This window comes from Chrysemys picta, chromosome 1 (genome assembly GCF_011386835.1).
Source record: "Chrysemys picta bellii isolate R12L10 chromosome 1, ASM1138683v2, whole genome shotgun sequence".
Classification (NCBI taxonomy): domain Eukaryota; kingdom Metazoa; phylum Chordata; order Testudines; family Emydidae; genus Chrysemys; species Chrysemys picta.
This window is the reverse complement of record NC_088791.1, coordinates 102435088-102458460: the sequence shown is the minus strand read 5'-3', so window position 1 is coordinate 102458460 and position 23373 is coordinate 102435088. Positions and strand designations below refer to the sequence as shown.

Genomic DNA, 23373 nt, shown 5'->3' with positions numbered 1-23373 from the left:
TGAGCCTTTTCCACAGAGGCACAGGTGAAAATAAGTTGTTAGAGAGGATGTGGCTCCCCAGTAGAGCTCCAGGTGCCGCAGAAGCAGGGTAGGTGCTCCAATATAGCTTAGTGTATACATCTTCTCCAGAAGCACACCTCCTAAGGTGTAAAGAATGGGGGCTCTTAGATCTGTAGTGGGACTCCCCTCCTGTACATCTTGGGAGCTGCACAGCTTTTCTGCTATCCCATTTGCACACCGTGGAAGCCATGAGGAACCCAGCACCACAGAAAATGTAATACATATGGCACACAAAATTATCTGTGCCAATCCAATTTTAAAAAAGAAGAAAATATCAACATGGAAACCTTTAGTAACTTAACATTAAGGTTGCTAAAGTAATAATTATAATTTTTCAGTAAAATACAGAACTGCAGTATTACTATTTTAAAAAAAACATTAAGAATTAAGGGGCAGATTGTGGAACGCCCTCTCTTGTGTGCACAGGTTGTAAGGGGGAAAGAGTAAGACCACACTCACCCACCTCTGAGCAACCTCCATGCATCTTGGCTCCTGGCACAGTAGGGAACGCAGGTTCCGCCTGACCAGTGTTCAACCATCCTATGAAGCAAGTGGGTGAGGAGGGGTCTGAAAGTTAATATCTTTGCCTCACCCCCAACATGTTGACCGTAACAAATTATTTACCCCAGAACCAATTCTAAGCCCTTTGGGGCTCCTCCGGGAGCTACACGGCTACAAACCACCTCATTACACAGGACTGTGCCTAAAGGTACAATCTAGCTGTAGAAGATCAAGGATTATATATGTAAATAGGCATTGCTAATGTATGTGTACCATTGAAAGAGTATGTATGCATGAGTATGACTTGTGGGTCAAAGTTAAGGTGGTCACTGGTCAAAGTTAAGGTAGTCACATTTTCACATGTGAATGCTGTCAGAAACTGAATGTGAAGGCAATATGTATTACCTTTCATGTTCATTCCCACTCTTTGTAATGCTTGAAGTTGTTCTGCTGTTGATCCTGTATTATCTTTTTTGTGGAAGAGTTATATTAATTACTTCAGCAACCTTTCATCCAAGTTATCAGTGTTTTATTGGGAAATATATTGCATCATTTGCTTTCTGTAGCTCTGTTAGTTTAGTGAATCTCTTTACAAAATTAAATGAGACTGCTTTAATATTTCCCTATAACAGAAAAGTCACATTTATATACCTTCATTAAAGTGCCATGCTATGTAGTTATATGAGCTGTTAGTAACCATAAAAACCATTTATAGTAGTTCCTGAAGAGGAGGAAACAGGTTGTTATATTAGGCCAATTTAGAAAAAGATGCAAATTTTATTTAACTTTATAAAGTTAAATAAAATAAAGTTTATAAAGTTGAAGATGCACATTTTAGTTAACATTTATAGGTACCGTAGAACCTCAGAGTTACAAACACCTTGGGAATGGAGGTTGTTTGTAACTCTGAAATGTTCGTAACTCTGAACAAAACATTATAGTTGTTCTTTCAAAAATTTACAAATGAACATTGACTTAATACAGCTTTGAAACTTTACTGTACAGGTGAAAAATGTTGCTTTCCCTATTTTTTAATAGTTTACATTTAAAATAGTACTGTACTGTAGTAGCCTTTTTTACTTTTTTTTGTCTCTGCTGCTGCCTGATTGCGTACTTCCAGTTCCAAATGAGCTGTGTGGTTGACTGGTCAGTTCGTAACTCTGGTGTTTATAACTCTGAGGTTCTACTGTATGTCTGTATATCTTGAAGCCATAATTATATCTAGTTTGTTCTAGCCTCTCAACAAGTACACAGGTAAAAATTATATTTTTCTACTAAAACCCATTTAAAACACTAATACTTATGGTCTATTTTCACCAGAGACTGAGCTCTGTGTGTGTTCTATTCAACAGCTAAAATTCAAATACAGTTATTAGCTAACGAAAAATACTGTACTGTTGTAGAAAGTGCCTTTTATCTTGCCACTAGGGTCTCCTCAGAATCATGAATATTGTCACTAGACCTTAATATAAATATTTTAATGGCACTTTCATACTTTTCCAGGTATTATTATTATTATTATTATTTTATTATTATTAATAATAACAATAATAATAATAAAACCTGGAAAAGTATGAAAGTGCCATTAAAATATTAATGTTAATAATATTCATGGCATAGTATATGAGTTAACATTTTAAAATAACAGTACAATTGCTAAAATAGATTATAATTCTTAGGAAATGAAGTATTAATACCAAAGAGTGGGGCCATTATTCAATGTTTATCAAATGAAAACCAAGTGAACTGATAATGATTCAATACTTGAAGTGTTACCTGTATATGGAAAAAACTGAGTTGCTTAGTCCCTTCATTTTGGATTAATCTTCTAATGCAGGAGTTACTAACTGTGTGTATAGTGGTGGTTTTTTAAATTGTGGTATGTTTTGCGTGTCTGAAATGGTTTAGTTATGTTGAATGTATATGTGGTACGCATTTTACTTGCAGACATGAACGTCAGCGAATCGACATCCTCTTCAGAAGGTCAGATATGTGGTTGACCTTGATTTCATTTTTTTGGTCTTTTGTATTCACTGTGGATTACATCTCTAACAAACAGAATCACTTAAAAAACTCTCATATAAATCCATATTTTAATAATAGATCACAGTTCACATCCCATTATTTTATTTATTTATTCATTTATTTATTTATTTTACTTGCCTGGAGCATTAAGGTTTACCATTTCAGCTACTGAATTACTCAACGCTTTATTCATCAGTTTGAAGTTTCCATTACGAGTGTTTCCAGCTATCATGATTCCCCCTCCCCCCCTTTTATTTTGCAGGTTTCACATTTTCGTTTGTTTGTACTAAAAAGGATAATCTACAGTGCTCTCTTTTTCCTTGTATGGTTTTTTTATTCATATTTCTTTTTACAGATGAAGATGACAGTGCTTCAGTTAATACGCCACAAGCAGGTTAGGATTATTACAGTGCTTTTTTCCTTCCTCCTTAGAAAAAACTAAACTAGAAAAAAATAGGTCCTGATTCTGTAGTTTGCATTTAAGCATAATTTCCATCAACACAGAAACTTCTTTAGATACTTTAGGTGAAATTCACCTCCCCATGCAGTGGGCCAGTACATGGCTTTTACAGCACTGAAATCCCACTTGTATTTTCTTATAAGGACTTAAGTGAGACTTCACTATTTCATAGCAGGTGAAATGCTCTGCTGCTCTGAAGGTCAGACTCTGTATGCATTCATCTGGAGGAATACAGACTGCATTTTTAAGGTTAAACCTGAACCCAAATTTCAGAATTATAATTAAACTAAATCCTTATGATTTAAAACTAGTTATCGCCACCTGATTGGATTTCACCTTAATTGGGATGTTTACTGATGCCACTGCTCTACCAGTCAATCAGAAGTCAGGTGGCTTTGATTTTTCAGTGCTGACCACCAGTCAGCTGACAAATAAAAGGGCTTCAAACCACAACCACTGAATGAAAGCAGCAGTAAAAGATGCTGCTTAAGGTCCTAGTGCCACCAACTTTGGGGTGTTGCTGAAACCTCATCCTGCCCACACACATGCTTTCCAACCATGTTTTATGTTAATTTGTTTAAAAAGGAGTGCAAACCCTTAATGAAACCCAATGATGGAATGCCTAATGATTCACAGCAGTTTATTAAAGTAAGAAATGCTGTGAATTATTTTAGTTCCCTTAAGAAATTATCAACTTTTACACAAACCCCCTGAAAATGAAATATTACAGGGGCCAGATCTTCAGCTGAAATCAGTGGAGTTATGCTGATATGTACCAGCTGAGGATCTGGCCCTTACTTCTAAAAATAAAACTATTATTTTAACCACTCCTAAAAAGAGCCCTCAACATTTCTTTTCCATTATTTCTCTGGATTTTTTTTTTCAACCTGAGTCATTATATTGTTAAACTTCAAGATACTGTCCTTTAGGATGAATAATGGACTGAAATGTTTTCTATTATCTTGAACTACCCAGAATTTTGAGGAAAGTATTGGCCTTGTTGCATCCTTCTAAAATGTGAACCTTTGGAAAGGAAGCCTTGCACAGAGATGCACACTATGCTAATTACATCTTCCTGTGTTGAGTACAGAAACGGAAGAAAGATAATTGAGGTTTAGACTCAGTTATACACTTTTCATATTCCTGTATTGAGACGTCTCCACATGATTATGCTCCTAAATTTCTGTTCTACCTCTGCTACTTGTGTACAGTCAATTTTTTTTTTTAAAAGAACCAGTAAACTCTAAGGTCAATTACACTGTGATCTCTAAACTGGGATCATCCAGATTACTCTTTCCTTTCAGATGGGACTACTCGGTCAGTGGAGAGAAAAGATTCAGGTGAGACCTCCTGAAAAAAAAATAGAAACATTCCAACTCTAACATAGTGCAATTATTATTAATTAATTATTTCTTGGCACTAATTTACCTTTATTTTATATTACAGTCATTCATATTCCATTAAATCTTAACTTTTCAGTTGATTTTAAATGTCAAAGAAAAGGGGTTACTCGGGAAAATCTACTTGGAAATTTAGAAATAGACATCTCTCTTAAATGAAATGTGCAGATGGGACTTCAACCCCAGTTATGTACCTGGAATAGCTGAAATCTGTGAATCTTTTTAATAAAAACCAAACACATGATGACTTTATGTGATCTTCTTGCATATAGAAACTTTTATAACATTTTTTTTCAGAATCACATTGTGGTTTATTAGGATTGCAGCTGGTTTCACACTAAAAATTCCAGTACCAGACACAGCTATATAAAGAATTTTCACTAGTGACCCTTTCCAATTTGTATTTATGTTGTGTTTTTGTATGTGTACCAGTATACTATATATACAGTATATATACAGCATCTCTCCCTATACATTTGTGTCTGTATGTGCATGTGTATATGTGTGTTTACACGTGAGCAATAACACAATTACATGTGCAGTAGTACTGGATACTCCCGCACATTGAGTGCATTAAGAGACAAAGCTAAAAGCCTAGTTCTTTTAACCATCCTAGAAGTGGAGTTATTTAGTATTCCTGTACCTCCTGGAATGTGTTATAGCTTTTAATAAAACAAAAACATTTGGTTACCTTTTTCCACAAGTGGCCAATGTAGTTAATGTTACATATCTGTGCAATGTTAACTTTCAGCATGATTCCTTCTGTAATAATCCTTTATACAGTGTAAAAACCATGCTGACATCTGCCGTGATCTTTTACAACAAGTACTGTACATGAAAAGGAATTTTTTATATTAACAACAAGGCATAACAAAATATGAATTATATTGCAATTTGTTGTGCCTGTTTGTTAATTGTAAGATCAGAGACCGACGGCCTTTGAACACACTGACCCAAATCACACAGTATCATGTTTTTTTTCCATTCAAGAACAATAAGGAGGCATTTCTGATTCAAAGAGAGCAAAGAAATGGCCTGTTGTGGGGATAGACCAGTATTCATGTTCTTCTGCACAGATTGTACTTTCTGACATATATGCCTGGGTGGCCCTAATTTTACTAGCTACATTCATTCCCCCCACTCTGCACTAGCCCACACTCCTCAGTCTAAAGGAGAGTATATATCATTCTTACTGCACACATTCTAACTCAGAATATGGGACACATGTTTTACCCAGTCTGTAGGAGGAGAGCCTGTGGCCCACAAATGTTTTCTTTATTATTCTCCATGGGGTTTTCCACTGGAAGTCAACTTTGATTCCTGCCAGAGCTCTGAAGGAGTTGTCAGAGAGGGAGATATTCTGGAGACTCAGTACATACATCCTTTCTCAGCATTGCCACCCACTTTTGGCTCAGAACTCCGCTTGACTTCAACAGGAGAAGGATCTGTACCTGAGTGTGTGACTTAATCATTTGTGTCTGGCTAGTTAGTCACCTATAAACATCAATCTATGCACAGGGCTGGTCTGGGGATTTGCTGGACCCAAACTCTCAGGAGGGTACATGTAGGCGGAGACTGGTGACAGTGGTGGTGGGGTTGGAAATCAGTTTACAAGTTGCTGCCTCACTGGTTCTATCACGGAAGGGAGAGATTGGGATTGAACAGTGAGCCTCTTCCCATCATTATCTCACTGGCAAAGGGGAAAGATTAGTTTGCATGAGTTGCTGAGCGAGTGCAGGATTGAGAGAGATCCACAAAAATCATGCACCAAGTGGTCACACTTATCCTGCTTGTGCCTAAGACTGGCTGTGCCTTTGGACCTTTGATCTGTGGTGTCTGTTTCTACAAAGCACTTTCGTGGACTATACCTATAAAGCGCTCGTGGCTGAACATTATTGCAGTCCAAGTTACAAAAGACACTTATACCGTTCATCTGCCCAAATTCCTTTCCCGAGTAGTTCCATTTTCCATCATCACATAGATGATATTTCTATAGGAACTGTAGAGCATATGACAGCCCCGACCCTGACAGTGGGTGTCACTGGGAGTAAGGGAACGGAAGACTTACATACCACTGAGGATGCCTAAAGGGTTAGAGAGATTAATAAACTCAGGTAAGTGTACTTTGGTGGGAGTGAACCATGCTCAGACAAATGATATTTCTCCCTCTCTCTGCATATTAGTATGGTCTCTTGGAGATGGAACTCCAGAAGAACCAGAGAAGCATGACAATTCCCAGAGATCCACTTTATTTATTGAAAAACCACAGGGTGGTTCAGTGAATGTTGGTAAGTGGCTAGAAACAAATTAAATATTGGGGGTTTTATGATACAGATAAAGTCTGACAAGAGGTGCATTTCACATATGAATGTTTAAATTCATGCATTCAGGCACATGCAACTCCCATTAACTTCAGTGGGAACTGCACACTCCTCTTTGAAGAACAAATTTGGCCGGTCTGTGAAGAGAATATTCAATTGGTTAATACCAGGACCAAATTTAGATCTAATAATTTAGTCAAGGTGAAAGCTGGAAGTTGTGGTCACTTGGAGAGGATAGGTGATCACCTGTACTACTCTTAGCTGTACAACAGCTGACACAGTGGGAGAGTTGCAGAGATTGTTGTTCATATGCTCTTACACTTTCTCAGTCTCTAACTAGAAGAAAGGATTTTGTGGGGATCTGTAGAGCATAAACAAAACTAGGGACTGGAGAAATAGGAACTAGACATGTCCCTCTCTGAAGCCCATCAATACTGGTCTTTCAGGCAGCCATTTGGGGTTGCCACACAACCTCCCTGTCAAGTCTCTTTCTAACGGTATAGCTACACTGCATTGTAAACCTGGGCTCAGACTCAGATCTTTCTATAAAAGAAACTTGTACAAATGTGACAGGCAACCACATTTTCAGCAATGACTGAATTATAATTTTTTTCTTTTTTTAAAGGAGAAAATATTACATTTATAGCCAAAGTAGAAGCCAAAGATCTTCTTCGAAAGCCAACTGTAAAGTGGTTCAAAGGTAAATGGATGGACCTAGCCAGTAAAGCAGGCAAACACCTTCAGCTGAAGGAGACATTTGAGCGTCATAGCAAGGTACACTTCTATTTTTCTTTTTTAAAGAGACAAAACTTGAAGCCTTAAAAACCATTCTTAATCAGTCATTCATCTAAGGATGGAGGGCATTGTGGTTCAGGCATTAGATAGAGACTCAGGAGAACTAGGTTCAATTTCTGGCTGCACCATACATTTCCCTAGGATGTTGTGTCTGGTAAGGATCTGATACATCATGTCCCCTGGCATAAAACAGGAGCTCCTCTGAGTAATAACTTTGAAAGGGGGTCTCTGAGTCACTGTTCCTTTCCAGAGTTCCTCCTGGGCAGCACAGCTCTGCATCACTCCTGACACAGGCGGAGAGAGTAAACTCTCCATCTTGGCTATAGCTTTTAACTTCCTCTTTCTACAAATGTATCCTAAACTAAAATGATTATACTTCGCATTTGAATTTCAGGTTTATACATTTGAGATGCAAATCATTAAAGCTAAGGAAAACTATGGCGGGAACTACCGGTGCGAAGTATCATATAAGGATAAGTTCGATAGCTGCTCTTTCGATCTTGAAGTCCACGGTAAGATTCCCCTTTTGTCCATTTATAGATTTTTTTTCTCTTTTTACAACAAATATGATATAACTGTATACTCAAGGCCACAGTGAAGGAAGTTTTAATGTTAATTTTTTGAACACAATGCCTCCTGAGCAACTGTGATTTATTTTTGGAATAAAATATATGGTAGAAGGGGGTGGCTGGCAAGCATGGGTTTGAGCCAGAGCCCACGGAGGTCAATAGAAAGACTTCTATTGATTGTAGATCAGGCCTCTGCTGAACAAAAAAATTGAATGCCAGTCATAAATCTGTCAAGAGATACCACATGAGAGAGATTATGTATGCAGTTATATCCAAGAGAGATTCTGATCTGGAATGGTTCGGAATCCCCACCTGTGCAGAGAGAGCGTAAAATGTAGTCAGTGGTAGCATTTTACATCTACTTTGTCCAGGTATAAACGACTGCACAATGCAGTGGAGATTCAGGGCCAAATTATTTGTCGACTTATGCATGATAAAGACCCTCTTCCTGCAAACATTTACACACATGCTTAACTTTACTCATGGGACTTCTCACATGAACAAATTTTAGCAGATGCATATTTGCAGAGCCAAAGAGAGATAGGAAGCAATGAGCAAACAAGAGCGAACAATCTTGTCTGCCCCATGAAGGCTACTGTTCAAATCTTAAAACCTGCAAATGTTCACCTGGTCCTGTAATTTCAGCTGCTAGACAGATCCAGGCAAACTTCCCAAATACCCAGAGGGCAGCAACACTCCAAGCAGCCTAGTCGAGTATTTGTTCATCCTAGCAAAACAAGCCTACCAAATTACCAAGGTCATCAGCCAGGGAAGAAGGCTGCAGTTAAGGGAATGCCCCACAGCTGATTGCTAATTGACGGAGACAGGCCTAGGAATCTGCGTGTATTCATTAGGCTGCTAGGTGAAGAACTCATCTATCTGCATCTATAAACTTTCTATAGGACAGAGTTGTTTCATCTGTTTAGCTCTGATTCATATGTCTAATTCATGCAGGGGGAAATTCATCCTTGTGCCAAGGCCCAGCACAAAGATCTATCCATCAGTTATATCACAAATAAACTCTCCAAATAGGATTTATGTGGTGCAGAGATCTTGTGCTGGCCCTTGACACAGGGATGAATTTCCCCCAGAATCTCCCACTCTCAGTCAGACCAAGCTCTTGTATCTTTCTTGCTGACCACCCAGCAGGAGAAAGGCAAAGTCTATTCTGGGTGGCAAAAAACAACTGATGATGATTTGGGCCCCCCATATGATTATGCAGGACTTCTTTTTTCCTGTAAGATGTTGGGCAGGAGTGAATTTACTTTGAAAACTGGAAGATGTCAGTGAGAGAAAAAAAGTGAGAGAGACACAGGGTGTGTGCGGTCAGGAGGGAATGTGAGAGAAAAATCACACAATTTGATCTTGTATGCAGAAATGTATAATGTAGTTTAGAGAAATGTACTAAAAAAGATTACCTCTGCACTGATGAGACTTGCACTTGGCAGATCTTGATGCCAGAAGGGCATATACATGGTGGTCACTTAGCAATGAAACTGAAGTAGTTTAAAGCACCAAGGTAAAAATGGTTTCAGAGTAGCAGCCGTGTTAGTCTGTATCCGCAAAAAGAAGGTAAAAATATTTCTTTAACATTTTTTCTTTCATAGAATCTTCTCAGGCTGCTCCATCTATTGACATCCGATCTGCTTTCAAAAGAAGGTAACTTCAAGTGGTGATCCTGTGAAGTTACTCAATAATGGACACATATAGCATACAATCACCTCATACCATCTCTCCTAGTATATCAAGTGTTATAAAAAGGTGGTGTTATAAATAAGGATGAAAAAAGTGGAATGTAAGATAATTGAAAGTGGGTGGGATGAAGTAGCCTTATATCAGAAACTGCATACACAGTATAATGGACTTTAAAATGAGAGTTGAGTGTAATTGCTATAAGGGGAAGTGTTGATGGAGTTAGATAATCATACAGTAAGCACAGCAAAGGCTAAATAAAGTTATAGGATTGCATTTATGAAATTCCATTTTTAAGAGATAAAAGCTTATATATCATTTTCTTTAAGTAACTCCAGAGTAGAGCTGGGGAAATAACTGATTTTGGTTCACTGGCAGATAAAAAAAGAAAAAGAAAAAATTTTTTGGTCCAGGTCAAACTAAATCAAAACATTCCCCCAAATATAGGTGAATTAAAGAAGTCCATTTTGGGTCAAACAAAATATGCCTGAAATGTTTTGTTTCTGGGTATTTCAAAGGGGTACATTCACATAATAACCAGATGAAGGAGGTGCCCCTTTTACTAATTAGCCCAGTGATTTACAGGTACTCACTTGGGAGGTGGGAGACATGGATTCAGTTTCCTCCTCTGTCAGATGTAGAGTGGGGTTTTGAACTTGGGTTTCCCACATCCCAGGTGAGAGTACCACCATCACTTCTCTACCTTCAGCCATTTTGTGAATCTAGCCACATTTTTTACTGGCTGAAACTATTCGCAAATTGTTTCAGGTTGACCAGAACGGTATTTTTAGGTGAATAAACTATTCATCTGAAAAATTTCACCTAGCTCTACTCCAGAGTTAAATAACCACACCAATTATGTAGCAACTAGTGTGTGAAGATTCCAAAGACGCTGTCTTTTTGCAAGCCGTGTCTTCTGGGATAGAAGATAGTAGCCTATAAACATCATATACTAACACTACACAGTAGTTCAGGGCAGAAAATGAAAAATGTGTATTACTTCACCCACCTTGTTTCTCTCATTCATTTAAAAATAGACTGGAACTTTAGATAGGCAGAAAATAATTACACAAGTGGGATTTAGCCAGCACATTGCAAAAGAAGGTTGTGTGTTTTCGCAGGGGGCGGATAGATAACATCAGAGACAGAAAACATCCAAACATTTTAAAATAGTTATTGACACTTAAGATCATTACTTCATAAGACAGAACTTGTGTTTTAAACTCTTTTAATGTGTGTTTCCCAATACATTTTCCATCTTATTTGTAAGATGCCATTAAATATTATCTATTTCTTTACAAGAATTTTTAAAATTTTATTTTGTGATTCATTAAAATATCCTACTATATGCTCCCTGATAGTAATCATCTATGATGTGAAAGTTACTGTGGGCCCAGTCCTGCACTCATTGAAATCAATGGCAAAATTCCAGTTGACTTCAATGCAACAAGATTATTTTATGATAAAAAGAAAAATGCATGTCAAATTCATCTTTATAATAAAATTAAAATATATGCATTCCAGAAGTCTTAGTATACCGCATTATATCCTAAATCTTCTCACAGGTTATTGGAATTTGAGATAAAATAGCCATTAAAACCACTGGTATGATATAGTCTTTACACTTTCTAAATCTGCACACATTTTTCTTACCAGAACAGAAACGTAAATATTGGGAACATAGTTTGTGGACAGAAAACCAGTATCACTTGTTAACTTAAAGAAATAAGCAAACATCCTTTATAATTGTGATTAAGTAGTAACTTCTTTTATTGAATGATGAGTTATTGAGATAAATTCATGCTCAGAAGGATATTAATTTCAAGGTGAATTCTTTCCTAGGGGCGCATTTTTGCACACTGTACTATAACTCAGCAGCAACCACAATGCCAACAGAAAAAATTACTTCTGAAAACTTTAAAGGAATACTGTATGCAAACTCTAAGGTGAAATCCAAGTGCCATTGAGTTAACTGACATTGACTTCAATAGTGCCAGTATTTCACCCCTAATGTTTACTGTCATCACCCCAACAATAGAGCATTTTCTTCTCTGTACTGTATATTGTAATAAAATGTTCTTGCTTAAGAAGACCTTCTAGAAGGGACTGCGTCTTTAAAAAGGCTACAATCCCATTTTAAAAGAGTACAAAGTATTGTTTTTCTTTTTTTCTGTCTGACTTCTCCCTTCGCTGACACACAGAGGTTAAACTTAAGTGTAATGCTTTGCTAGCTGGTATTTGACACAGCTATGCATTGTTAAATGCAGCACTCTCAACAATGCAAATCTTTGTTTTATATTTATAACAGAGATCAGCACAAGCCCTTTGTTTTTTACACATACATATTACTCAAACCCAAAAACAAAGCCCTTTGTGTTGATTGGCTTAAGTGAATTTGTGTTCTAAAATATAACACAAATCTTAGCAAATTAATGTATGCAATCTACAAAAATTTGCCTTAAAAGTATAACAGCAAGCAATACAAACCTTTGTGTTTATTTTTCACAATTGCTTGTTATGGAACCATAACTTGCGTGGAAACGAATACAAGTTTGTGTTGATTTTATACCATTATTTGTGTGCCTAGACAGTATTGCATATACAGAACATCTAGAGTGTTTGCAATGTGTGTTGTCCAAGTCTCTCTGTATTAAACAAAGATTTGATCTTTTTTTTATTAACAACAGCGGTGAAGGACAAGAGGATGCAGGAGAACTTGACTTTAGTGGTCTCCTGAAACGTAGGTGAGAACCAAGTGATGAAGTGAGCAGGTGTGGATTGGAAATCATTAGGTTCATACGCAGAAAGGGTCAGGTTTAGCATTAATCATTTCTCAAGAATTTTATGATCTTACTTTCTTCTGATATTCCTAACTTTTAATTATTTGAGTATGGAATGCAAAAGTTCAACTAATCATATCATGTAAACATAGTAGGCAGGAAAGAAACCTCAGATTTGAGTGTATCAAAGATTTTAGGTTGTGATGCACTATCTTAATGGAACAAATCAATAGTATTTAGTCTACATGCTATTTATTTTGTGTTTGCATGAGTTTTTTTTCCTTTGCAGGGATGAGCAGGTTGGAAAATTGAGTCTGGTGTGAAAGTAAGAAACTATAGGGGGTAAGCTGGCTCTTTTGGGCACACTTTAAATTAACTTTAGCAAATATCCTGACTGGAAATTACATACAATGCTTTCAAAATGTAGGCATTTATATTATTTTCAAGGGGTTTTCTGGTTCAAGATGTGCAAATCAGGGAAGAAGGATATTTTTTTAGATGATCGCTGACTCTTCTGCTCTTCCCTTCTCCATGCCCAAGCTAGAGAATGCAGTAAACTTATTATTTATTGAGAATTATGTGCTCTTTCATCATCTGACCAAACAGCAACAAACAGGTTGTTCAAGGAACAGGCAGGTATATTATTGAGACAGTGAGGTCCTAAGTAAAACTCGATAGCTTCTTACAAAAATGAGGAAAAATTAGCTTTTAGATGATATGCAGCATGACTTTGCCGTTCTAATAATCAAAGAGGACCTAACATCAAATTTTTGTACATGCACACCAAACCTTTAGGTGTATGAACAACAAGTGTTCAATGTTAAGTTGATTTTCCTTCATATGATGGCAGCTAAAAATATTAGGCATCTGCTCCTCAAGACCCCATTTAAAGTGTGGTTGCTATTAGGACAGTCACATCTCTCCAGGTTTCTAGACCTTGGACCCAGTTTTGCCCTTGGATATAGTATAGTGCAACTTCCATTGATATCAATGAGAGGTGAGCATAGAATCATAGGACTGGAAGGGACCTCAAGAGGTCATCTAGTCCAGTCCCCAGCACTCATGACAAGACTAAGTATTATCTGAACCATCCCTGACAGGTGTTTGTCTAACTTGCTCTTAAAAATCCCCAATGATGGAGATTCCACAACCTCCCTAAGCAATTTATTCCAGTACTTAACCACTCCGACAGTTACGAAGTTTTTCCTAATGTCCAACCTAAACCTCCCTTGCTGCAATTTAAGCCCATTGCTTCTTGTCCTATCCTCAGAGGTTACAAAGAACAATTTGCCTCCCTCCTCCTTGTAACAAGCTTTTATGTACTTGAAAACTGTTATGTCCTCTCTTAGTCTTCTCTTCTCCAGACTAAACAAGCCAATTTTTTTCAATCTTCCCTCTTAGGTCATGTTTTCTATCTCTTTAATCATCTTTTGCTGCTCTTCTGTGGACTTTCTCCAATTTGTCCACATCTTTTCTGAAATATGGTGCCCAGACCTGGACACCTCCAGTTGAGGCCTAATCAGCACAAAGTAGAGGAATTACTTCTCATATCGTGCTTACAACATTCCTGCTAATACATCCCAGAATGATGTTTGCTTTTTTTGCAACAGTGTTACACTGTTGACTCATATTTAGCTTGTCATCCACTATGACCCCAGATCCCTTTCCACAGTACTCCTTCCTAGGCGGTAATTTCCCATTTTGTACGTATGCAATTGATTGTTCCTTCCTAAGTGGAGTACTTTGCATTTGTCCTTATTGAATTTCATCCTATTTACCTCAGACCATTTCTCCAGTTTGTCCAGATGATTTTGAATTTTAATCCTATCCTCCAAAGCACTTTCACCGCCCCCTCCCCCCGCTTGGTATCGTCTGCAAACTTTATAAGTGTACTCTCTATGCCATTATATAAATCATTGATGAACATATTGAACAGAACCGGACCCAGAACTGATCCCTGTGGGACCCCACTCATTATGCCCTTCCAGCATAACTGTGAACCACTGATAGCTACTCTCTGGGAACAGTTTTCCAACCAGTTATGCACTCACTTTATAGTAGCTCCATCTAGGTTGCATTTCCCTAGTTTGTTTATGAGAAGGTCATGCGAGACAGTATCAAAAGCTTTACTAAAGACAAGATATGCCATGTCTACCACTTCCCCCCTATCCACAAGGCTTGTTACCCTGTCAAAGAAAGCTATCAGGTTGGTTTGACACAATTTGTTCTTGACAGATCCATGCTGACTTTTACGTATCACCTTATTATCTTCTAGATGTTTGCAGATTGATTGCTTAATTATTTGCGCCATTATTTTTATGGGTACAGAAGTTAAGCTGACTGGTCAGTAATTCCCTGGGTTGTCCTTATTTTCCTTTTTATAGATTGGCACTCCTTAGTCAGCTCCTTGAGTATTCTAGGATGCATTTCATCAGGCCCTGGTGACTTAAAGACATCTAATCATAGAATCATAGAATCATAGAATATCAGAGTTGGAAGGGACCTCAAGAGGTCATCTAGTCCAACCCCCTGCTCAAAGCAGGACCAATTCCCAGCTAAATCATCCCAGCCAGGGCTTTGTCAAGCCGGGCCTTAAAAACCTCCAAGGAAGGAGACTCCACCACCTCCCTAGGTAACGCATTCCAGTGTTTCACCACCCTCCTAGTGAAATAAATTTCACTAATTTGTCTAAGTAATTTTTAACTTGTTCTTTTCCTATTTTAGCCTCTGATCCTACCTCATTTTAAATGGCATTCACTATGTTAGATGTCCAATCACTACTAACCTTCTTGGTGAAAACCGAAACAAAGAAGTCATTAAGCATCTCTGCCATTTCCACATTTTCTGTTATTTCCCCCCATCATTGAGCAATGGGCCTACCCTGTCTTTGGTCGTCTTCTTGCATCTAATGTAGTTGTAGAATGTTTTCTTGTTACCCTTTATGTCTCTACCTAGTTTGATCTCGTTTTGTGCCTTGGCCTTTCTAATTTTGTCCCTGCATGCTTGTGTTATTTGTTTATATTCATCCTTTGTAATTTGACCTAGTTTCCACTTTTTGTAGGACTCTTTTTTGATTTTTAGATAATTGAAGATCTCCTGGTTAAGCCAGGGTGGTCTCTTTCCATACTTCCTATCTTTCCTACACTGCGGGATGCATAATTTCCTACACATGCATAATTGAAGGGAGAATTTTCCCTCAATCTCTGCTAGCACTCACCTCTGACTGAGAAAAAAACATGTGCCATTAAATACATTAAAGATTGTGAAGGTCTTAGATAGTATGATAACAGGGGCCATATAAATAACTTAGATATCTAAATAGCTAAACTTTGTCCTACAAGAAAAATAAAAATACCTGATAGAACCAAGAGCAGTTTCTAACTTAACCAGTGGCAGAGCTTCTATGGGACCAACTTTCAGTATATAGTAGAAGCAGGATGTGAAAGAATTGTTTGAATTGATTCATATCCACCAGGTCTCCATTTTTTATCCTCTCTTCATTCCTAACTAGGAACTTCAATTTGATGTGTAAAAATCGACAAAGAGTCCTGTGGCACCTTATAGACTAACAGAAGTATTGGAGCATAAGCTTTCGTGGGTGAATACCCCCTTCGTCAGACACATGAGCTTATGCTCCAATACTTCTGTTAGTCTATAAGGTGCCAGAGGACTCTTTGTCACTTTTTACAGATCCAGACTAACACGGCTACCCCTCTGAAATTTGATGTGTGTTCATTTAACTATCCCATTGAAACAACAGTAACATGATAGTTCTGATTGACTGTCTTGGGGGGTTTTTTCGTACTAATATATGGATTACATGTGGGGAGGTTTCATTGTTTTTGTGGTAATGTGAAATTGTGACTATCACTTCACTAACATAAATAATTCATTGTTTTATTTGATAAAAATATATATTCATAGAAACACAGTATAACTCTTGTGTGGTTAATGGGGAAACCAAACCAATCTGTTTTTAAATAGAATAATTGTATATTAATAAGACCAGTATTTTGCCTCCACATTTCAGCTGCTGAAATTCAATATATAAGTACCTGAAATATATATTTTAACAAAAGTCTAAATGTGTAGAGTCTGAATGCTTCTTTTTTTATTATTATTTTATGATGCTCTCACAGGAAGTCAAACCAATAAGCCATCTTAATGACATACTGTGTGAGGTGGTATGTCTTATCACAGCAATGGGTCAATAATGCCATGAAATTCCAAAAGGCACTAGATCTCAAAGAGACTCAAACATTTATACTTTTTTTAAAATATTTTTTTTAACAAAATGCACATATCTCGGGGGGAGGGGCGGAAATTGGATGAGATTGTGGTCTAGATAATTTACAATGGATCTGTCTGGAAAGTAATAAATGTTTGCCCACTATCCACAGGTACAAATATTATAGTTTCAGAACAAAGTGTGGTTGTTCAAAGTGTCAACATTTGTTCTTAGTTATGCAAGGTGAATAGAGAGTCTGGAATAATTGTTTAATTACTTGAAAATCTGGACATGCTGATCCTCATTCTCAACCACTGCCTGATTTTAACGGGGCACATTATCATCTCGGTTCATGTGGATGTGTGTGTGTAACTCTCATTAGCATTGATAGGAGTTGCACAGCTAATGGCCAGCGCAATGAGATGAGAATTCTACCCCTTAGCGCGTGTCAGCTTTTACATATGTTTGCAAGCTGGTTTTGACCTGATCTCATGCAGGAGGAATCTCATTGAAACACGACTGTTTTCAGTAAGTAGTCAGTCTCCATAAATCATAAGAATAAAACAAAAATTAAAGACATAAAATATCATGCAATGCCAGTCTTTATATTATCTTACGAGTAATACTACACACCATAAACATTTTGAATCATCTTTAGTTATTTCTTAAAAATACCACTGAACTACTATAAAAGCTTGTAAACTTTTTGAATTATATAATGGTATAGTACTGTTCCATAATCACTGGCCCAACCCTGTCAGACTTCTCAGAGATCCCATTATTTCTCTATACCATAAGGCAATAAAGGCTGAAGTTTTTTATTTTTCCATACATTTGTGTTCTTGCTCTGTTGCCAAAAGTGCTGATTTCCCCCAGAACCTGTCAGATTTAATCAGGGGAACCCTGGTCTCAGCCAGGACATGCTTCTGGAAAAGAATGGTCAAGCCCTTTGCCCTCTCTCCCCAATGCCCCTAAATTATACTAGTAGCTTTTTCTGAGATAACAGTGGATCTCATCAAAATTATGATCTTATCCAGACTGCCCCATTATCCCTGCATTTAATGCTTGCCAGTTTCAAAATAGTTAACTAGTTTTTTTATCAGCTGACTCTGTTAGCTCAAATATAGACTTTGAAGCTAACTACAATAAATATGATACTGTAGCTTGTTTAATATGAAATCTGATAAGCGTGAACAAACAGAACTAACTCTAGAGATCTAAAAAATGCTTCCCATTACTAAAGACCACGGTAAGTACAGAGGTCAACATATTTGTGTCATGAGTACAGGTATCGGTGGACCCATAATACCGACCTTGTACCAAATTTAACCCCAGTCTTGCAGTTTGAGAGTACAGATGTCAGAGATGGGGACATGGGTAGTCATGCCTATTGGCTGGAGCAGGAGTCAGCCTAGTGATTAGAACAGGAGTCAGTAGCCAGGAATAGGAGCCCAGGATCAGAGCCGGAGTCAGAGACCAGATTACCAGAGTCAAGGGTCAGAGTCAGAAGTCAGGAATCGGAGCCAAGGATCAGAATCAGAGTCAGAGGCCACATGGCCGAGCCAAGGGTCAGAGCCAAAGTCAGGAATCAGAGTAGAGTCAGAGCCAGGTGACCTGGAGTGAGGCAATGCAGAAGCAAGGCTGGGCCCAAGGCCGGAGCAGGTACAGGAGCAGCTGTGGGGCAAATGCTTTGAGCAGCCGTTGGACTAATGCTGCTGCTGTGCTTAAATGCATACCTGTTGGTTCCTCCAGCTAATCAGGTGGTCTGCCAATTAGGTGATTCTGCTGCAAGCCAACTGGGATTCAGCTATGAATCTTCTGTTGCTCACTAGGGAAGTGTAGCTCGCTGGTCCCAGGCTCAGCTGCGAACCTAATTCCTGACAGCTCGCCTGGGACCAGTGAAAAGTTCACAGTAAATCTGCTCTGTGGATATTCTCCTCTGGTTCCCAGGATGGGTCTTCCAGACCATAACCTTCCCAATAACCAAGTATTAGACTTTCCCTCAGACTCACCTGGAGTCAGGGATTTTTCGAACTACATACTCATCTTCCCCCTTGATGGATATGGGTGTGGGCTGGGGATTGGACGGGCTGGAAACAGGTTCTCTGTGCATGGCTTGAGAAGGGAGGTATGGAACATGGATTAATCTTCAATGTCTTGGTAAACTGTAGCTTGAAAGAGACCAAGAGAAACTGTAGCTTGAAAGAGACCAAGTTGTTCTGTTCTATGATCATGAAGGGCCCTATGTACCAGTGATGCAGTTTAGCTGAGGGGCGGATGGATTTAAGGTTCTGGGGTGGACACCCAGATCTTGTCTCCTATTGCAAGGTTGGGAATGTCTGGATGGCCCTCATTGGCATGGCATTTATAGGCTTCCTTAATGGTGCTTAGGTGCTCTTGGAGTTCTTGTTGTATCTGATGCAGATGGGTGACCAGCTCCACTGCTGTGGATACCAGGGAGACTGTGGGCATGGAAGTGAGGATGGAATCTGTAACTAGCTATAATAGGTCCGTGCCGGGGCTCGACCCTCCTGGGTGGGAGGGGAGCCACACCGACACACTACTGCTGGAATAAACAGTCAGTTAGTTCAGAAGCTCCGGCCTTCTGGTGCAGGGGCGGGGCAAAAACTGACAGCTAGCTCAGGGCTCAGGCCCTCAGGCAGGGGCTGAGCAGACAACAGTTAGTTTAGGGCTCAGGCCCTCTGGTGCAGGGGCTGAGCCGACCACAGTTAATTCAAGGCTCAGGCCCTCTGGTGCAGGGGCTGAGCAGACAACAGTTAATTCAGGGCTCAGGCCCTCTGGTGCAGGGGCTGAGCAGACAACAGTTAATTCAGGGCTCAGGCCCTCTGGTGCAGGGGCTGAGCAGACAACAGTTAATTCAGGGCTCAGGCCCTCTGGTGCAGGGGCTGAGCAGACAACAGTTAGTTCAGGGCTCAGGCCCTCTGGTGCAGGGGCTGAGCCGACAACAGTTAATGAGTCCAGGCCCTGGATCAGGGCGGGGCACACACAGCTACAGCTCGGGCCCTCTGGTGCAGGGGCTGAGCAAGCAAACAGTTAGGGAGCCCAGGCCCTGGATCAGGGCGGGGCACACACAGTTACAGCTCAGGCCCTCTGGTGCAGGGGCTGAGCAAGCAAACAGTTAGGGAGCCCAGGCTCCTACAGCTGAGCTTTGGGTGAGGGGGAAGCCTGCCACCCGTGAGCGGGGGTGGCAGGGGGGAACGCAGGCCCACCCACTCCACTGCGTTCCAGCCCGGGGCCCTAGCAGCGGTTACTGCCGCTGCTGGTCAGTGGGGTATCCTGACCGAAACACACTGACATTGGCTCACATGCGTCTGCAGCTTGACCGGGGTCGGCTACCCCTGGGCTACTTCCAGGTTCCCCCTCAGAGCCTACCTCATTCGAGGCACTGGGCTGGGGCCAGTCCACCAGCATGGGCTCCTCTCGGCCAGGGCTTGGTGGCAGGTCCGGCAGCTCCGTAGGGAAATCAGGCCAGTTGCACTCGGGCGACTCCTCCGGGTAACAGCAGGGGCGGAGGGGTTCTGGTGCAGTCTCGCCTTCAGGGTTAGTGTGCGGGGGTTCCAAGGGTTCCTCCCAGCGACGGGAGCGGACGGGTTCCGGCGGCTCCTCCTCGTAGTGGGCCCGGGGCAGCTCCGGCCAGTCAGGGCACTGGCCTCGGGCCCCGGAGGTCTCCCAGCAGGGAGCTCCCGGCCGCACGTCTGCTCCCTGCGGTGGCTGGGTGCTGACTGAGCTCCGGCGGCCGGCCTTTATACTTCCTGTCCCGCCCCTTGACTTCCGGGGGGCAGGAATAGGCGGCGGTGGCTCCACCCACTCAGGTGCCTGCACGGGTGCTCCCTCTTCTGGGCAGGAGGGGAGCCACACCGACTCACTACACTAGCATAAAACAGGCTTTGCTGAGTGGAGGCATGAGTGGAACTGTTATAAACTAACTCTGTGTGTGGTAACAAGGTAACCCAATCGTAGTGTTGGTAATTTAAGAAGCAGTGGAATCATTTTTCCAAGCTCTGGTTAACGTGTTCCGTCTGCCCATTGGGGTGAGGGTGATATAAGGGACTCCACACCAAGGAGCTTGAAGAAAACCAGGAAATCAATTGTGGAGCTTGGAGTTACACGACACCAGAAGGCAAACCTTGAAATCAGAAAACATTTTCCAAGAAGAGTCAAGCTAGGGCGGGAAGGAATGAAATGTCCTTCTGGAACATAGACCTGTTCCTTGTAATAGACTGTCCCCGTCCCTCAGTTGAAATTCTGAGTTGGTGGGGAAACAGTGGTATTTAAGATCTGACAGAGGTGGGTGGCAAACAGGTCACAAGACAAGAGAGATTGGATGGAGGACATCAGGCTACTGTTCACCATACCACTAATAAAATTAGATGATTTAAGGACCATGGAAGGGGGTTCTGAGTCCATTTCGAGGTATTCATCTTCGCAGGATAGGGCATATGCCTTCCCATTTCTTACCCTTGGGCAGTAGATCACCATGAAGTTGAACCTGGAAAAGAATAGGAACCAGCAAATCTAGTGTTGGTTAAGGCACCTGGCCATGGCAGAGGAATTCCGAGTTCTTGTGATCTGTAAGAATCTACACCAGAAACTCAGCTCCTTCCAGGAGATGGTGCCATTCCTTGAAGGCTGTCTTGGTTAGTAGTAGTTCCTTATCCCAGATATTGTGATTCATTTCAGCTGGGGTTAGTTTACAGGAGTAGAAAGCATGAGGATGAAGTTGATTATGGGTGCCCCTTTGCTTGAATAGTTTGTCTCCAATGGCAAAGTTGGATGCGCTGGTTTCTGCTATAAGTGACCAGGTGGACTTGGAGTGGATCAGGATGGGTGCCGATGTAAAAGCCCTCTTCAAGTGGTCAAAGATGAGTTAAGCCTTTGGGGACCAGAGGAATTGAGCTCCTTTCCGGAAGAGTGCTGTCAGCGGAGCTATCAGAAAAGTTTCAAATGTACTTCTGGTAAAAGTTGACGAAGCCTCAAAACTGCTGCACCCCCCAACGTGTCCCTTGGACTGTCCAGTTAGAGATGGTGGCTACCTTGCAGGCATTCATAGTTAGTTCCCTATGGGAAATAATATTACCTAGGAACTCAATCATATTCTGATCAAATTCACACTTTTCTAATTCTGCATAGAGATGTTTCAGATGAAGCCTCTCCACGACGTGGCACACATGTTGATCATGAAGTGTCTGGTCTTCAGAAAATATGAAGCTATCATTGAGTTATATAACAAGAAACTGATACAGCACCTCTATATAAATATCATTTATAACATGTTGGAAGGTCACTGGGGCATTGCACAGTATGAAAGGCATCACCAGATATTCCAGTGTCCATACTGGGTGTGAAAGGCAGCATTCCACTGATCCCCTTCCAAAACCAGAACCAGGTTTTAGGCTCCATGGAGGTCTAGTTTGGTAAAGACCCTGGCAGAGCAAAGTTGCTCAAAGAATTTGTTGATAAGCAACAGGGAGTACTGATTCTGGGTGATTATTTTATTCAACACCCAGTTGTCCACAGAGTACCTCAGACAGACATCTTTCTTGGCCACAGAAAAAGATGGGACATAGAAGGACAGATGATTCCCTTTTCCAGGTTCCCTCAGAGATAGACTCTGAGTGCCTGTAGTTCTGGTTCAGCAAGAGAGTAGATACACCCAAAGGGAGCCTTGGCTCTGGGCTGAAGGTTTATAGGACAATCATAGCACCAATGAGAAGGCAGAACATCAGCCTTTTTGCTGTTGGGGCCAGCAGGGACAACTTCAAGCTGGGTCCCCCTGTTCTGAAGTCCTTGAAGGAGAAACTCAGAGGGAGAAACTCTAACCTACAATTGGGCTCAGGAAAGCAGGACTGCTGGCAGTACCGGGAATTAAAATGCACCATGCTTGATCCCCAGAGGATGTGGGGATCATGTGTCACAAGCCATGTGATGCCAAGAATGATTGGAAAGTGTGGGAAATGGACAAAACCAAACTGGAAGGACTTATGATGACCCTGATGGGTGGAGACCTCCAAGGGCGATCTCTTGTGTGATTGGGCCTAAAGATAGGACAGAACTGTTGATGGTCTCCATGCAGTGATGGTCTTATGCAGTGTCAGAATCTTGTGTTTTAGGGAAAATTCTAGGTCCATACAATTCCTGGAGGCACCAGTGGTTCCAGGCTGAGCTCTGTCATCAGGGGGTATCATAGACAGAGCAGAAGCTGAAGGTGTGTTGAGCATTGATTAGATGCCATCATGGTGCCTGAGGACCACTGTAGGAGCCATGAATGGGAGTAAAGGGGAAGTGCTAGCCTCACCCAGATCCCTCTACTGGTGCAGGAACCTGGCATTTTCTCAATCATCCCTTTGCCATACAACTCAAGGCAAAGTGTCTTGGTCCTCTGCAGTAGAGACATAGCTCTGATGCCCCATGTTGATCTTTCTCTGCATCGGAGAGATGGTGTAAGGCTGCATCCAGTTGGATGGGCTCAGGCTGTGGGGTTGGTGTGGAAGGTTTTCTGACCAATGCCAGGGAGCCACTTC

General features: G+C 40.6%; 1 protein-coding gene across 16 annotated transcripts in view; it reads left to right on the top strand.

The window, feature by feature from the left end:
- MYBPC1 (myosin binding protein C1) overlaps positions 1-23373 on the top strand; it is a 113857-nt gene that overhangs the window by 40618 nt on the left and 49866 nt on the right. For 6 of the 16 annotated variants that reach the window (XM_024108409.3, XM_024108412.2, XM_024108410.3 and 3 more), the window contains exons 4-11: positions 2509-2544; positions 2942-2980; positions 4351-4386; positions 6630-6734; positions 7393-7541; positions 7957-8074; positions 9739-9790; positions 12511-12567. In XM_024108409.3, coding sequence (XP_023964177.2) covers positions 2509-2544; positions 2942-2980; positions 4351-4386; positions 6630-6734; positions 7393-7541; positions 7957-8074; positions 9739-9790; positions 12511-12567 — 592 coding nt within the window. The remainder of the gene's footprint in view (positions 1-2508; positions 2545-2941; positions 2981-4350; positions 4387-6629; positions 6735-7392; positions 7542-7956; positions 8075-9738; positions 9791-12510; positions 12568-23373) is intronic. The other 10 variants (XM_065565377.1, XM_024108411.3, XM_065565347.1 and 7 more) reach the window with 4 other exon arrangements.